Consider the following 14668-nt stretch of genomic DNA (forward strand, 5'->3'; position numbering starts at 1 on the left):
ATTACATATGTACGTATGTGTTTATAGCTACATACTTCTGTTATTTAAATTTTCTCTCTTTCTCCATTAGAATGTATACTTTTAGAAATCAGGGCCTATTATTTGCCTATGTTTTTTTCACTAGCACTTGGCACACCAAAGAGAAAAATCAGTCTCATCCCCGCCCTATTCATGTCTGATTCCACGTAACCCCATTTGGAGTTTTCTTGGCAACAGTACAGTAATGGTTTGCTATTTTCTTCTCCAGTTTATTTTTACAGACAAAGAAATTGAGGCAGTTATGTGACTTGTTCAGGGTCACACAAGTAGTAAGTGTCTGAGGCTAGATTTGAACTCAGAAGATGAGTCCACCTAGCTACCCCTGCATGGAAAACAAAATTCAAAGTATTATCATTATTTAAAATTATTGTTAAAAATAATATTAAAATTAATAAAAATGCTTTATTGCCACCACTTGGGCCAGAAATGAGGAGCCTGGAGGGTTTGGGGTTAAAAACCTAAGAGACAGAAGAGACAAGATCAAAGAAATACAGATAAAAGATCTTAGTTCAAAAATATAGAAAAGGAAAACAAATCCCAAAGAGGTTCAAGTAATAGTCTATCTTACAATGCAAAAGAGGCAGAGTCTGAACTTGAATTCAGATCCCAACTCCAAATGTATTGTTTCTTCTACTAAACATCTAAGATTTCGGTGGAAGTCCGGATTTCAGGTAGGGGGCAGGATAGAGAGAGGGCCCCGGAGAATGGAAGTGGGCAGTATTAAAAACCTCAGTCTATTTTAGATGCTATGTTTAGGCGTGTTTTGTCTCCCACTAGAATGCAAACTCCTTGTGCCCAGGATCCTGCTTTGTTTCTGTGTCCCCAGCCTTTAGCACAGTGCCCAGCACCTAGTCAGCTCTTAATACTTTCTGGAGACTCAGGGACAAACACAGTTTGGGAGCTGGACGAAGTCTTCAGAACTTGGTTCAGCCTCCAATACCAAGACCAGACATAAGCCCTGAAGGCACTGAAGTGACCAGCAGGAACAGAAGAGTCTGGCTTCTGATTCAGACCCCCCCCCCCCCCCCGCCCCCCACTGCCTTCTCAGACTGATGTTGAAGGGGGGGAGGGGGAGGCGGAGGGAGGAGTAGTGTGATAAGGCTTTTGGGGGCAAGATGTCAGATCAATGGGGAGTAAAGCCCTCCAAGGCAAAGTCTGCAGAGGCCAGGGGATGGGAAGGGGGCAGGATGTCAAAGGGGCAAAGGTAACACAAGGGCAGGGTCTGCAGGGGGTGAGGGAGTTAATAAGACTCTGCAAGCAGGATGTCTCAGAGGGGGGGCTTCTAGAACACTAAAGAACATTAAAGAACAGGGGGCAGGATGGGTTCAGTGCCCTCCACCGCGGGGGCTGCACAAGAAGAGGGAGGGGGCATTAAAGACTTCGGGACAGGATGTCTTGGAGGAGTGGGCTCGGGGAGCCCCATGGGGAGGGGGAGCTGCACAGGAAAAGGGCGGCACCGGCCGGGAGGGAGGGAGGGGGGTCGCAGTGGCGGGGGAGGGGGCGGTGCTGCGGCCTTCGGGCTCACCTTGAGTAGCACGAAGAACTCGAAGACGCGGCGGAAGGCTGGGGGGAAGAGGCGCGAGTAGGTCACGGCCATCTTGAAGAAAAGCGCGTGGAAGAGCCGGTCGCGCACGTTGATGAGCGGGTTGGGGTTGGGGTTGAGGTTGGGGGTGCGCGGCCCGCGGGGGGTCCCGGCCCCACCGCCTCCGGCCGCCGCCCCCCCCGGTCCGGGCCCGGCGCCCGCGGCTGAATTGGCCGGGCCACTGCCCGGGGTGTTCCCGGGGCCGGGCGGGGCCGCCGGCGGCGGCGGGTGCTCCGACATCCTGCGCTGGGCCGCTAGAAGGCCGGGGCTCGCGGGGCCGGCGGCCCAGCCGCCATTGGACCCCTCCCGGGCCGCCGCGCTCCCGCCGGGTGCTCGCCCCCGCCCCCGCCCCTCGCTCCGGCCGCCTTCACTCCTCCTGCTCCGGCCGCGCCGCCGCCTCCTCACGGATCCCTACAGGCCACCATTCGTCGCCTCCGCCGCCGCGACCGCGGCCCTGCTGACGAGACGCCTCCGCCCGCAGGGAATCCTGGGACACTGGAGGAACGGCCCCGCCCTTCAGCCGGCCTCCTCCTCCCTTTCCCCTCTCCCGGTTTCTTCTCCCATCCCAACCTCCCAGGCGGGGCCGAACCAAAACCTATTTTGCATACTCTGTTCCCATGAGCCACCGCGACACAAGCGTCGACTCGAAATTTTACGAATTCAACTGCCTTTTTAAGACAACGTAAAATAAATTTGAAAAAGTCTTGCTTTACAATTTGATATTGTGTTTTTATTCTGAACACGACTTTGATTTTGAAGGAACATTCTAAAAAAAGAACTCAATTCTAGTTGTTCTAAGTGTAAAATGCATTACTTATTGAGCTTTAAATAGTCTGCGTCAGGACCATGGGCTTGTGCTCGCTTCGGCAGCACATATACTAAAATTGGAACGATACAGAGAAGATTAGCATGGCCCCTGCGCAAGGATGACACGCAAATTCGTGAAGCGTTCCATATTTTGCTCTTGCAGGCAGTTTGAATTTTAGGAGAAACCCTCTCCCAGACCTCAGGATTTACTAGTCGGGTGCCTGAGGACGTGTTACCCAACACTTCCCCAGCCTGTTTCCGATACACATCAGTGGCTGACCCAAAGGGGTGTGCTAAACAAGCAGTTCAAGCGATCTACTGTGTGTTGGGCCTGAGGGAGCGAGCTGGAAAGAATTGATGGATAAGCATTTATTAAGCACCTACTATGCGCCAGTCACTGGGATTGTTGTTATTATTCAGCCCCAACCGTGACCCCGGGTCTGTCCGAGGGATTTTCTTAGCAAAGATGCTGGACTGGTTTGCCATTTCCTTCTCCATGAAGAAATGAGGCAAACGGGGTTAAGTGACTTGCCCAGAGTCACACAGCTAAGCTCTAGGACATCTGGCTGCTTAAATATAAGCATCTGGGGGAGGGGGTGAGACCCAGAAGCTGGAGAAGGTAAGGAAAGAACACACTGTCTATGCAAGGCCCAAACCTTTGCCCTCACGGAGCTCCAAAACTTGTAAGAATGGACCGAGAAAATGCATGGGACAAGTGCCTTTTAAATCTTCAAGCCATGGGCGATTGAACATTACAATTGTTCTTTATGCCTCTGTCTTCCTCCGAAGCATCCTCCGGGATCAGGCGCACTTTAGGCCCTCCAAGGCCCATACCTGGAGTTCAGTGGATGGCTCTTCTCCGCCAATCCCCAGCTTAGCCAACTTGTGAGGGTCTCATCACCAGGCTGGCAAGCTGGTAATCAGTGCCCTAGCCAGAGCCTGAAAGCCAGCTGGTAAAGGGGTTGTCCCCACGGAGCCCGGGAAGCATATTGGATTTAGACATGGAAGGTCTGCTTCTGGGCCGCTACTGCCTCAGTTTCCTTATGTGTAGAAAAAAAGGGTCGTGAGGTCTCCTCCAGCTCTAAATTCTATGAGCTAGTGGATCACAACTAGACCCTGAGGGAATAAGAGGCCCATGGGCCACGGCCATAAACTAAAAGACTCCAAAATCATCAGGGAGAAGAAATGGACCCAGAAGGAGATCCAAGAAACCGGGGCTCTGGAAGAATAAAGTCTTTGTGGGCTTCTCCCATAAAACATCCGTTAATAGCATTACCAAGCATCCAGTCCAAGGCTTCCACTTTTCATGGAACAGGGACGTGAGCTTCCGTAGCTGTCGGCTTCACCTCCTGTATTTCCAGCGCCACCTAAAGGCCTCTCCAAGCCTCAGGGTAATTTGTATGATCTGGGAATTGAGAATCCTCTTACTGAGAGTGAAAGAGGAAAGTGGAAAAGCTGTCTGGGAGCTTAGTATTAAGAAACAAACAATCTAAGATCCTGGCAACTGGTTCCATCACTTCCTGGCAAACAGAGGGAGAACGAATGAAAGCAATATCAGATTTTATAATCTTGGGCTCAAAGATCACCGTAAATGGTGACTGCGGTCATAAAGTTAAAAGGCAAGTGCTCCTTGGAAAGAAGCTATGGCAAATCTGGACAGCGTGCTAAAAAGCAGAGATGTCACTTTAAGAAAGAACCATATGGTCAAAGCTATGGTTTTTCCCGTAGCAAAGCATATCTGTGAAAGTTGATTGTAGAAGGAAAGCTGAACACAATAGAATCAATGCTTCCAAGTTATGGTGCTGAAGAAGACTTCTGGGAGTCCCTTGGCTAGTAGGGGTACAAATAAGTCAACGTTTAAAGAAATTAATTCAGTTCAGTCAAATATACAGAGAGGAAATTTGAAGGCAACAAGAGATCATGTTTCAAGATATTTGAAAGAAAATTTAACAAGCAATTGGAAAAGGATAAAAAAGAGTTTTACCAGTTTAAAAAAAAAAAAAAAAGAAAGAAATTGGGGGCAGCTAGTTGGTGTGTAGTGGATAGAGCACCAGCCCTGAAGTCAGGAGGACCTGACTTCAGATGTGACCTCAGACACTTAACACTTCCTGGCTGTGTGACCCTGGGCAAGTCACTTAACCCCAATTGCCTCAGCAAAAAAAAATAGAGAGAGAGAGAGAGAGAGAGAGAGAGAGAGAGAGAGAGAGAAACTATTCAGGCTATTCACCAAAAGGTCAAACACCAAGGTTTTTAAATACTTTGACCACATAATAAGAAGATGGGACTCATTGGACCCTAAAGTTGGAATACATTGAAGATAGAAGGAAAATGGGAGAGCAGAGGATGAAAAGACAGATAGCATCAAGAAAACAATGAACATGGGCAGGCTTGGCGAGCTAGTGGAGAAAAGAAGGGTCTGGCTTGCTATGGTACATGGGATTATGAACAGTCAGATAAGACCGAATGACTGAAAAACTACAAAAGGCTAGAAGAGATGAAAGAACAGCAAGTAGAAAGCAATAAGAGTGTTTTTCAAAAAGGCAAAGGATTCATTAAGAGGAACCTGTAGGGTTCACTTTACTTGTGCTCCAAGGCAAGTAAAGGCCAAATGCAATTCAGTTGCCCTGACTATTAGGAGTAAGGGCTAGAATTCACTTGAACAGAGCAAGTTAGAGACATTCACAACCATCCTGGGGAAGGTTGTGGGCCTAACAGAGAGATAACTAGTCCAGACACCTATGCATCCTAGCTAGCTCATTATAACCCTTTTTTTTTTTCTGAGACAGTTGGGGTTAAGTGACTTGCCCAGGGTCACACACCCAGGAAGTGGTAAGTGTCTAAGGCCAGATTTGGATTCTGACCACGCCATCCAGATTTCTCTCTGGGATCACAGTCTTCTACCCTTCCATCTCTTTCATACCTCGATCCTCCTGTGATAGAAGAAATCTCCAACAGGACTCTTATCATGTAGGCTGGGCTACAGCTTCCCCTTGGAAGCATGGAAGTTGTCCCTGAGACTTGATTGATCCAATGGGTTAAGGCTCAACTGTTGACGGGTCTTCTGGTCAACTGGGGATAAAGGGCATCTAGAGTTGGAAAAGACTTAGCCAACCCCTCATTTTACTCCTCAGACTTGTTCCAATTAACTCATGAAATAGAGCATAGAATGTTGGACCTATAGTCAGGAAGACTTGGTTAATTGGTCTTCCTGACCTGAATTCAAATCTAACCTCAGACACTTTCTATCTCTGTGACCCTGGGCAAGACTTTTAATTTGTCTGCCTCGGTTTCCTCAGCTGCCAATTGGAAATAACCATAACACTTACCTTCCAGGATTGTCATGAAGATCCAGTAAGATTATATTGTTCAATGCTGACAATACCAATACAAGTGTTACCTGTGCCCCAAAGCCCATTTTATAGATGAAAAAATTAAGGTTAGAATGAAGAGCTTTGGCCAGATGACCTTTAATGATCCTATGATCCTTCTTGACTTCACTGGAGCTTTTAATAGTTTCCCCTTCTATTGGATTATTTTTTCTCCTTTGTTTTTTTGTGACATTGCGCTCTTCATCAGAAAACATAGGTTTTCCTCTACCTTTCTGACCATTCCTTTTTAGCCTCCTTTTCTGGATCATTATCCAAGTCTAATCCCCTTAATGTGAGTGCTCCCCAAGGCCCCATCCTGAGCTATTACCTTTTCTTTCTCTATTCTTCCTTGGTGACCTCATCAAGTCCTATGTATTTGCTCACCCTTTCTGCGTATCATTGCTGTTTTAGCATTATATTTATTTTTTGAACATTTGTTTTTAATTTTCAGCTCCAAATTCTCTTTTCCCCCTTTCCATTGAGAAGGCAAGCAATAGAATACCCATTATACATGTGAAGTCATCTTTGTATTTCATTGAGTCATAGCTTCAGTATTGAAAGACAGACACCTTAGAGACCAGCTAATTCAACTCCTTTATCTTACTGATAAGGAACTGAGGCTCAAAGGACTGAAACAACTTGTCCCAAGCCACAGAGCTAGGGTTAGAACTCAGGTACGCTCTAAATCCAACAGGCTTTCCACTGGATCCCCACTGCCCTCCAGATGATCTAGCTCTCATCTCTCTCCTGAGTTCCATTCCTACAACACTGAGTAACTGCTGAAATCCTCTATCTGGATATCCTATATGCAACTCGACCTCATCCTGTCCAAAATAGGATTCCCCTCAAGTGCATCCCTCTTCCTTACTTTCCTAGCCAGGTGGCACAGTAGATACAGCATCAGGACTGGAAGCTACAAGACTTGAATTCAAATGCAGCTTCAGATGCTTACTAATTGTAACTCATTTAATCTCTGCCTGCCTCAGTTGTCTCCTCTTTAGAATGGGGCTAATAATAGCACTTTCCTTCCAGGGTTCTTATGAGGAGCCAATGACATTATTTTTATAAAGTGCTTAACACAGTGCCTGATCCATTATAGGTGCTATATAAATGCTTATAGCTTTCCTTTTCCTATTTTTGTCAAGGATACCACCCCTCCTTCCCACTGGTCGGGTTCACAACCCCAATGTTATCCTGAATTTTTCGCCCTTTTCACTCTACATTTCCAATTAGTTACCTAATCCTGTTGATTCTTCCTTCACAACATACCTATTTTATACTCCTAGATCCTCTTACTATACTATCAGATCTACCTCTGATCTCTACCACTGTGACAGTCTTCTCATTGATCTTTGTGCCTCAAATCCCCCTCTCCCATCCATTCTTCACACGGCTGCCAAAATGATATTCCCAAAGCAAAGCTGGAGTCATGGCTCTCCTCGGTTCAGCTGCTTCTATTGCCTTTGGATTATACCTTCTAACTTGGTTCTGATCTAGACCTTCTATTCTCTATTATCAGCTTCCATGAGTCTCCGGACTGATTTCATAGTACTTCCCATTACATGTACTCTACATTTCATTCAGGCTGGCCAATTTGCTGTTCCACATGTGGAACATCTGTTTCCCACCTTTAGACATTTGCTTGGGCTGTGCCCAATTCCTTGGATTCCCCTCCATTCCTTACCTCCGTCTCTTTGGAATCTCTAGCTTCTCAAAGATTTAGCTCAAATATCACCTCCTTCAAAAAGCCTTTCTAATTCCACCATTTAGAGTTGTCTCCATCTGAAGTTACTTTGTATTGCCTTGCCTATTCTTTGGGTTTAACTTTCAGCTGGAAACCTCTCATCCCTATGATCTCTGTACCTATTATAATCCACCAACACTACCATTACACTTCCATCCCACCCCTAGAAAAATGTAAGTTCCTTGAAGAAAAGAAAATTTTCAGGTTCTGTTGGTATAATCCAAGTGCTTACTACAATATTTGCACACAGGAGGTACTTAATAAATATTTACAGATTTGAATTTGCAAAGCACTATATGTCTATACACAACTGTCATTGATATTATCAATAGTAAACAAAAGAGACCTATGAAGAATGAGAGAAAATTAGGAAGAAACAGAGGGGAAAGGAGTCCAAGGACAAGGCTCCAGCCAAGACAATGAGTCAGAAGGCTTGGGCTGTGCTGGAGCAAACTGGTTAATCTTTCTCAACCTGTCTTCTTATCACAGAGACAATATTTACACTATCCTTGTAGGAAGGTAGGAGATGGAAAAGACCAGTGCCAGATTAGGGAAAAGGAGCTTCATTCTGAGGCTCTCTCTCTCTGTCTCTGTCTCCCTATGTGTGTGTCTCTGCCTCTGTCTCTTCTCTTTGTTTCTGTTTTCTGTGTCTCTTTCTGTCTTGTCTCTCTCTTTTCTCTTTTTATCTCTGACACATAAGAATGAAAAAAAGAAAAAGAGGAAGAGAAAAGTAGGAACATGAGGAGAGAGAAGAACTAGGCAATCCCATATTATCTTTACCACAAGACTCCCTGGGGTTCCCCAGACAGCTTGGGTTCAAGAGCTTCTCACCCTAGGGAAATTCCACCTCTCCCTATTTGGTCCCTACAGTGAGTGAGGACAGCTTCCTGATTTTGCTCCACCTTCTTTGGGGCCTTCCCTCCATGGTCTTTTTGGAAAGATCTCCCCCAGAAGAAGGATCAGCTCATTGTAGGGGTAGGGGTGGGGCCCAGGAGGCTGAGGAGAAAGATATCTCAATTGTGAGATGTTGTGTCTTTTTATCTATTGATGCTGCTCTGTTAGTCACATTGTGAAATAAGAAACAGAACAAAGAGGAAAAAAGGGAAAAACCTAAGAAACTGAAAATAATGTGTTTTCCATCTGCATTCAGAGTCCATCAGTTCTTTCTCTGGATGTGATCAGCATTTTCCATTATGAGTCTTTTGGAATTGTCTTGGATCATTGTATTTCTGAGAAGAGCCAAGTCTGTCATAGTTGATTGCGACACAGTGTTGTTGTCACTGGGTACAATATTCTCTTGAGTCTGCTCACTTCAGTCAGCGTCTGTTCATGTAAGTCTTTTCAGGTTTTTTCAGAAATCTGCCAGCTCATCATTTCTTATAGAAAAATAGTATTCCATTCCATTCATATACCACAACTTGTTCAGCCATTTCCCAATTGCTAGACATCTTCTCAGTTTGTAATTCTTAGCCACCCCAAAAAGAGCTGCTATAAATATTTTTGTACATGTAGGTCCTTTTCTCTTTCTCTGTCTCTTCTTTTTCCTTCTCTTTGCCTTTGTCTTTTTTCCCTAATACAAACAAGTTGAGAATTGGAAGGAACCTCAGCAGCCATCTAATCCAACCTATGTCCCCCCCCACACACACCTCAAAATTTCCACCATAGGATTCAGCTTCTGTATGGTGTTTCCCCATCTAGATATAAGAGTTTATTACTCATTAGACTGTGAGCTGGGAGTGTTCATCACAGTGCCTGCCCCAAAAGTCAATGCTCCTGGCTCTGGCTCTCTATCAAAGCAGTAACCACAAGAAGGAAGCCAAAAGAGTCCAGAAATCTCAGCCTGTAAAATCTTGACCTTCTTTTCAATCAACATAGCAAGCCAAGCAGCCCTTTCATAGTGGCAAAAAACTGGAAACTGAGTGGATGCCCATCAGCTGGAGAATGGCTGAATAAGTTATGGTATATGTATGTTATGGAATATTATTGTTCTATAAGAAATGATCAGCAGGATGATTTCAGAGAAGCCTGGAGAGACTAACTTACATGAATTGATGCAATGTGAAATGAGCAGAACCAGGAAAAATCATTGTAAAACAACATCAATATTATATGATAATCAATTCTGATGAATATGACTTGGGAACTGACTGTGAATCACAACGTAACATCCTCACTCTATTTGATGTTCTCTTGCATTTTGTTTTCTTACTCTTTTTTTTCTTTTTTTTTTTCCTTGTGCATCAAGAGATTTGTTTATACATATAAATATGTTTATACATATTGGATTTAATATATATTTTAACATGTATAACAAATATTGGATTGCTTGCCATCTAGGGGAGAGGGTGGGGGCAATGGAGAAAATCTGAAACACAAGGCTATGCAAGGGTCAATGTTGAAAAATTATCTGTGCATATGTTTTGAAAATAAAAAGCTTTTAAAAAAAAAACATAGCAAGCCAGAAACAAACTATTTCAGAGTACAAACTTATTTGTACTTTGGGGGGAAATATAATGGTAGATTAAGAGCACTATCCTCGAAAAACAGAATGAAAAAAAAAACATCCAGAAACAAAAGGATGCTTGCTAAAACATTGGCATGAGATTCAGTGAAGCCAAATCATCACAAGAATTTTTTATGTGTAATACCTAACTTTAGCAGCCCTTTTTGAGCTAAGGAATACAAGGACAAACCTGCCAAAGTGGGTGACTTGGAATTTATGTAACAATAATTAGATAACCTGTAAGGGAAGAGCTCTCACCCCACTTAGTAGTGGTCGAAAGCAGCAGAATGAGGAACAAGGTGGTTTTCTCCCTTTCCTCATGAGACTTTAAAAGCAGGACCCACTAGAGATTGCTTCCCTAAACAAAAAAACATTTGGGGGCCCCTGGGAAACACCCATAGGTCAGACTGGGAGGGAAGAAACTGCGATTTCAGCTTGTGTTTTTAAAGAGCAAATGTTAATTTCATTTTTACTGCAGTGAGGGTTCTGAGGAAGTTGAGATTGCAAACTCTGCTCTTAACTTTTTTTTTTAATTTCCCTTTAAGAAATTATTTTCCTTAGTAAAATGTAACCTAATCTAAATCAGGCAAAAAAGTCCTTTTGAGTCATGCAAAGATGGGAAAAAGATCAGATTCTCAAAAGGAAGAGAATGAACATCAGCCAAGTTACTTATAGTTTGTTCTTGGGCTTATAAGTTCTTACACTGGATTAAACCATGAATTCTATATTTTTTATATTTATCTATATATTTATAATTTACAGATAATTTATAATAAGTGGAAATTGAAGCTGAACCTGAAGAAATTTCGGCCGGAAGACACCTAGGTGTCGATTTTCAAGATGTCTTTAAAAAAGGAAGATTCCAAAAAATGGAAACAGTCACAGATGGCATTGTTATCAGTACATAAAATAAAGAAAGAGAAAACACTGGCAACCATGGACCCATTTGCCCATTTACTAATTGCTACAAAATCCTTTCATGATTTTATGACTTACATATGTATTGAAAGTCTTCCATATGATAATAAGAGAAGCAGACTTTTGCAAAAAAAAATTTTTTTTTTACTGCAGACACAATTGAGAATCCTTTTGTATTTATTTTTGTTGATTAATCGAGTCTGATTCTTTGTGACTCCATTTGGGGTTTTCTTTGCAAAGCTCCTGCAGTGGTTTGCCATTTCCTTCCCCAGCTCTGGGAAACTGAGGCAAACAGGGCTAAGTGACTTGTCCTGGATCACACAGCTAGTAAGTGTTTATGGTCAAATTTGAACTCAGGAAGATTCCCTGTTCAGATCAGGCACTCTATCCTCTGCAGCGCCACCTAGCTGTCCATACTGTGTGTATCCATTTATCTAGTTCGGTTGGTTTTTTGGAACACAAATGTAAAACCAAGCAAGTAGGTGACACAGGGAGCATGCAGGGCTCAGAGACAGGAAGACCTGAACTCTCCCTTCTTTCCTCTCACTCTTCTTAACTCTCTGCTGTCTGACTTCTGACTTCATCATTCAAATGAAACTGCTCTAGGAAAAAAAAACCAGGAAAGTCCTCCAGGAACTCAAGCAAGGTGAAACGCGTTGTATACAAAGAACAGCAAAGTTCTGGGGTGACCAGCTGTGAATGACTTTGCTCTTCTCAGCAGTACAGTGATCCACAGCTACTCTGAAGAAGGACTGATGATGAAAACTCCTATCCATACTCAAAGAAGAAACTGTGTCTAAATACAGCTTTTCTCTGTGTTCTAACTTTATTTTTCTTGAGGGATTTTCTTGTTTATTAGAGTGGGATATCTATGTTTTTTTTAAACAGTGTGACTTATGGAAATGTTTTGTATAACTTCACAGGTGATTTCTTGATGGATGGTGGAGGTGGGGATAAAGGAAAGAATCTGGAACTTAAAAGTTTTAAAAACAAATCTAAAAGAAAGTGTTTTAAATAACTAGGGGAAATATTAAATTTAAAAATCAAATGCTCTAACTAAGTTATCAATGATTCCTTACTTGTCAAGTTTAATGGTTTTTTTTTCCTCCTCAATTTTCATCCTTTTTTTTGCTGAGGCAATTGGGGGTAAGTGACGGGCCCAGGGTCACACATCTAGGAAGTGTTAAGTGTCTGAGGTCAGATTTGAACTCAGGTCCTCCTGACTTCAGGGCTGGTGCTCTGTGCTCTATTGACTGGACCACCTAGCTGCTCTCTGATTCTCCTCCTTCTTGATCCTGATGTAGGTTTAGGTACCAGAGTACCTAAGATCACCCTCTTCTCCATCATGTTCTCTCTTCTTTGTGTTTTGGTAACACTGGTCTTTCCTGTTTCTCCTGCTACTTGTTCCGATGTCTTCTTAGTTTTCTTTGTCAGATTTACATCCAGGTCATACCTGAGTGTCCTGCAGAGTTTTGTCCTGCACCCTCTTCTTTTCTTTTTCTATACTATTTCACTTAGTAATCTCATCAGATCCCATGGATTCAATTATGATCTCTACACAGATGATTCCCAGCTCTATTTGTCCCTGATTTCCAGTCACAAATATCCATCTCTTTTAAAAGACATTTCTAAATGGATTTTATAGTTGATCCTTCTAAAGCATGACTCTACTCCATAAATTCTAGTGGCTCCCTATTACCCCCAGGATCAAATATAAAATTTTCTGCTTGGCTTTTAAAGACCTTAATAAGCTGGCTCCATCCTGCGTTCCCAGGCTTCCCTTTCACATCCACTTCAATCCAGTGATTCTGTCATTCTTACTGTTACTCAACTATGATGCTCCATCTCTAATTGGGCCTTTTTCCTGGTTGATCCCCATGTCTGGAATGCTTTTTCGCCCTGGCTGCCCTGGCTTCCTTCCAGTCTCAGATAAAATCCACCTTCTGCAAAAAGCCTTTCCCAGTTTTTCTGAGACAATCCTCAATTTATCCTCCATCTATGTTGTCCATACATAGTCATGTACATGTTGGCTTCCTGGGTTAGACCACTGGTCTAACTTTGTGAAAACAGAGGCTGTTTTTGGACTTCCTCTGTATGTCTAACATTTAGCACTGTAACTGGCACATAGTAAGTGCTTAATAGATGCTTGTTGACTGCCTGACTTGACTTCAAGGGCTTCTATTTAAATGGAGGAGAAAGATTGCACACGTATGCATGGTGTATGTAAAGAGGGGGACTAGATCTGTGATTTCATTTGTTTATATGGAACTCTCTGGCAGACAAAATTGCAATTTACTCCCTTAAAGGGTTAACTAATGACAGCTAGGTGGCATGGTGGGCAGGGCATCTGACTTGGAGTCAGAAAGACTCATCTAGAGTTCAAATCCAGCCTCCTACACTAGATGTATGACTCTCGGCAAGTCACTTTATCCAGTTTGCCTCAGTTTCCTCATCTGTAAAATGAACTAAAGAAGGAAATGGCAAATTTCTCTAGAATCTTTGCCCCAACAAATCCCAAATGATGGGGCAGTTAGGGTGTAGTGAATAGAGTACCAGCTCTGAAGTCAGGAGGACCCGAGTTCAAATGTGACCTCAGACACTTAACATTTCCTAGCTATGTGACCCTGGGCAAATCACTTAACCCCAATTGCCGCAACCCGCAACAACAACAAAAAACCAAAAAACCAAAAAACAAATGAGATCACAAAAAGTTCAACACAGGGCAAAAAAAAAAATTCAAAACAAAACACAACCCCCCAAATGACTGAACAACAAAAAGTTAACTAGAACACTTGAGTGATTTGCTCAGGGTCATACGCAACTGATATGTGTCAAAAGTCCAACTTGAACTCAGGTCTTCTTAGCTTCTTGGAGGCTCTCCATTGAATACATCATGCTAGCTTTCTAGTATCCACAGAGACAGATACAAGGAAGTCTCTAGCAGCTGGAGTAGATAAGAAAGGCAGATAGAACTGCTTAAACGGAAGCTTGTGATTCCGAGAGACCAAAAGGGAGATAATTCCACAAAGATACAAAATCAAGAAAAGGCCCATGTGAGAAGCAGCAATAAGTTTGTAATTCCGATCATGATCTTGTTCAATAACCCTCTGATTATTTATACAAAAGAGATAGAAACAGACACCATTGTTCACCCTCAGAGGTCTCTGCCAGTGTAAAGAACAGTCAGTGCTGAGCCCTAAAGGAAGGGGGATTGCCCGAAGATCCACCTGAAGTCCTTCAGAGCCTCCCTTTTGCAGGTGACAACGAGGCTGGACTCACACTGCTACAGAAGCTCCCTCTTGAACAACACTACAACTAAAAAACCCAGTGTGGGAGGAGAAATAAAAACTCTCATTTCAACTCATGCCAATGGGACTTAGGTAGTGATTTCTACACAGCTACCTTGGGAGGCAGGGAATTTGCAAACTCTTTTTATATTCATTTTGGAGATGTGGAAAGATATGTCTCAGATAGGAATAAGTTTTTATTCATTGCCTACTGTGTGTCAGGCACTAAGCATTTGACAATTATTATCTAACTGGATCCTCATGACAACCCTAAAAAGGTAGTTGTTACTATTTTTCCCCTTTTACAGAAAGGGAAACCGAGGCAGACAGAAGTTAAGTGACTTGCTTAGGATCACACAGCAGGTAAGTATCTGAAGCCACTTTTGAACTCAGGTTTTCCTGACTCCCCATCCAGTACTC

The 14668-nt window shown here is 43.1% G+C and overlaps 1 protein-coding gene and 1 non-coding gene across 3 annotated transcripts in view; one reads left to right on the forward strand and one right to left on the reverse strand.

Annotated features, from left to right (window-relative positions):
* The window catches only part of TMEM259 (transmembrane protein 259), a 58003-nt gene extending 55752 nt beyond the window's left edge, over window positions 1-2251 (reverse strand). The window contains exon 1 of one of the 2 annotated variants that reach the window (XM_031948018.1): window positions 1565-2251. In XM_031948018.1, the coding sequence (XP_031803878.1) occupies window positions 1565-1861 (297 nt within the window). In that variant the 5' untranslated portion in view covers window positions 1862-2251. The remainder of the gene's footprint in view (window positions 1-1564) is intronic. The other variant, XM_031948017.1, reaches the window with a different exon arrangement.
* A 224-nt stretch (window positions 2252-2475) lies between these two features.
* Window positions 2476-2582, forward strand: LOC111719241. The gene has a single exon (XR_002769452.1). It is a non-coding gene; the product is annotated as a U6 spliceosomal RNA (small nuclear RNA).
* The last annotated feature ends 12086 nt before the right edge of the window (window positions 2583-14668 follow it).

The sequence above is a fragment of the Sarcophilus harrisii genome, chromosome 1, assembly GCF_902635505.1.
Source record: "Sarcophilus harrisii chromosome 1, mSarHar1.11, whole genome shotgun sequence".
NCBI classification, from domain to species: Eukaryota; Metazoa; Chordata; class Mammalia; order Dasyuromorphia; family Dasyuridae; genus Sarcophilus; species Sarcophilus harrisii.